Below are 2,479 nucleotides of genomic sequence, written 5' to 3' on the forward strand. Positions count from 1 at the left end.
TCCCTGAGAATAACTAAATAAAAAAGAAAAAGAAAAAGGAACGATGTTAATTTCTAGTTTGAACAAATTTAACAAGAATGTCTGCAAGGAACCTTCTCGAAATCAAGCCCTATCCACGAGTCTATCTCCTTTACAGACTGGATTTTCCTTCATCAGAATAGCCCTAGCTGGAGTCTTGTAATCAAACTTGCATGCATGTGCCTCTGGATATCTATGCATCCCACAAAAACTTCCCCCACATTTACAATCAAACCCCGTTAATCCAACCTTCTTGTTACAAGATTTACATCTGTTATTCACAATTGGAAGAGGATTAGCGTCGTTGTTAAGTGTAAGAGAATTCGTCGCATCGACCAATGGATCGATTAAAGAATTCGTTGAAACTGAAGGGCTGAAGGAGGAGGAAGCAGATGTTTCCCTGAAGCATATTGTTTCTGCAGATTTAGCTATCCTTTCTTTGAGAAAATCTTGATAGCAATTTGAACACAGACCATGATTTTGTGGGCTTCCATAAAATTCCTGGCATCTGCTACAGAGTTGCGGAGTTTCTTGTTGGCAGCTTTGCGTTTGATCCATTATCGGCTACGATCTCTGCCTCACCAGATGACTCGTCTGATCTTCTTATATTTTGAATGAAAAGAATTTGGGAGTTTTTGAATGGAAGGGCTGAAGATTGTGCATGTATATATAGAGGGCTCTGGGTGGTTAGTAGACTAGGAATAGGAAATATATGTATACATTTGGTAATATGAATCAAGAACGTTAAAGGGACGAATTTTGATTGGGTTGGATTTCCGTTTAGTAAAGAGAGAGAATTCTTAAAACTAACTGGTCAAAGACTTTGTTCAAATTTAGAAAGAGCTTTGTTCCACGGATGTTTTACTGACCCCTCATATGGGTCGGTCCCGGCGGGTCTTGATGTAATAAAAAATGAAAGAAAAAAATCCCAACTCTACTCCTTTGTGAGAACTCTATAAGAGTTCTGTAATGTGCTGGACGTATGAACCACAACCTTGAGGGCCCATACCGCCCTGTCCCTAGAGCTTAGTAAGGGAAGTAAATCGCGTGATATGCTTCAGTGGGTTAGGGAACAAGAGCTGCTTGTACACTGCGTCTACAATGAGTCCAATTTTATGTCTTAGGAGTCGAACCCCCACACTGCGACTACCAGCAAGACGTGAGGTAACCTCACCCCAATCCTTTACACCACTGGACTATGTCCCGAGGGGCAAGTCCAACTTAAATGTTTATCCATAGAGGATGTTGACAGGGAAATATAGTTTAATAGCCTAAATAGAAGGAGGATTTTCCAAATTAGTCTAAAAAATAAAAACATTTGAAAATTAGTCTCCAAACAATCAATTTTCCAAAAATACCCTTAATAAAGATATTGCAACCAAAGCCACTACAATGTCTAAAAACTTTCAAATAGGTCCTCAAGAAAATATAGATCATAAATTTTTAATAAATCTAGATCCAAATATTATACAAAATTTTATTGATCTAAAAATCTATACAGAAAACGAATTAATCTATCTAGAAGAAGATCTGAAAGACTTTTTTATAGAATATTTAGACCCAAAAATAAAAAATAAAAATGATTCCATAGATAATGAAGCAATCAAAATGGAAAAAGATATATATAAATTAATTCTTAATTTAAGAAGGAGAATTGAAAAATTAAACATAATTATTTAAGAAAAAATATTGGTAAAAAATAGTGAATTTTATAAATTCTATTGTGACATTTTAAATACTTATGAAGAATCTAATTGGCTCAAAAATATTAACCCCTCCGCTGCACACTCCGACCAAATGGTATTAGAGCCATGTTACGAACCAAAAATTATGATGAATATAGTAGACGAAGAAAATATAATAGAAGAATTTTTGAAAAAAGTTGAAAAACATAAAAAACCTAGTTATCCTTATTTACCTAAGAATACCACAAATGAAAATTTTGGGGATATACATAAAAGATTAGAGAATCTAGAACATAATCTACAAATAGGAAATGCCCTATTAGATAAAAACAAAAAGGGAAAAAATATGAAGAAAAACAATATATGATTACAGATGTAGAAGAAATAGAACAAAAATTCTTAGAATCTACAAGTGAAGAATATGAAGAATTAAAAAACAGTTAGAATCAACTGAAAAAATGAAAAATACAAAGATGAATACTAATCCATCTTCAAGTTAGAATATAAAAGTAGAATTCAATAGTGATAGAGAACAAGATTATCCTTATGGTACCCCAATACCTGATAAGGATGGTATTTACCAATATAGAAAAACACAGAAAAGATACACTGAAAATGTAAGAAAACAATCCATAAAAGAAATAAATCCAATGAAATCTTATAATGAACCAATACATACAACAGGAGTATGGTTAGATTTAGATTGTGTAGATAAAGATAAAGCTATTGAAACATGGATAAAAAGTACAGATTTAGCTATACAATTTAACAAATGG

At 33.1% G+C, this 2,479-nt stretch overlaps 1 protein-coding gene across 1 annotated transcript; it reads right to left on the reverse strand.

Moving 5' to 3' along the window:
* Positions 1-51: 51 nt before the first annotated feature.
* LOC111407034 (zinc finger A20 and AN1 domain-containing stress-associated protein 5-like) lies at positions 52-609 on the reverse strand. Its single transcript, XM_023036371.1, has one exon. The coding sequence runs from the start codon at positions 574-576 to the stop codon at positions 103-105; it is 474 nt and encodes a 157-aa protein (XP_022892139.1). The 5' UTR covers positions 577-609; the 3' UTR covers positions 52-102.
* Between the last annotated feature and the right edge of the window lie 1,870 nt (positions 610-2,479).

The sequence above is a fragment of the Olea europaea genome, chromosome 12 (genome assembly GCF_002742605.1).
Source record: "Olea europaea var. sylvestris chromosome 12, O_europaea_v1, whole genome shotgun sequence".
Classification (NCBI taxonomy): Eukaryota; Viridiplantae; Streptophyta; class Magnoliopsida; order Lamiales; family Oleaceae; genus Olea; species Olea europaea.

What these genes read in the sequence shown, in the direction of transcription:
- LOC111407034 (XM_023036371.1), bottom strand. Translation starts at nt 576, where the DNA reads ATGGATCAAACGCAAAGCTGCCAACAAGAAACTCCGCAACTCTGTAGC.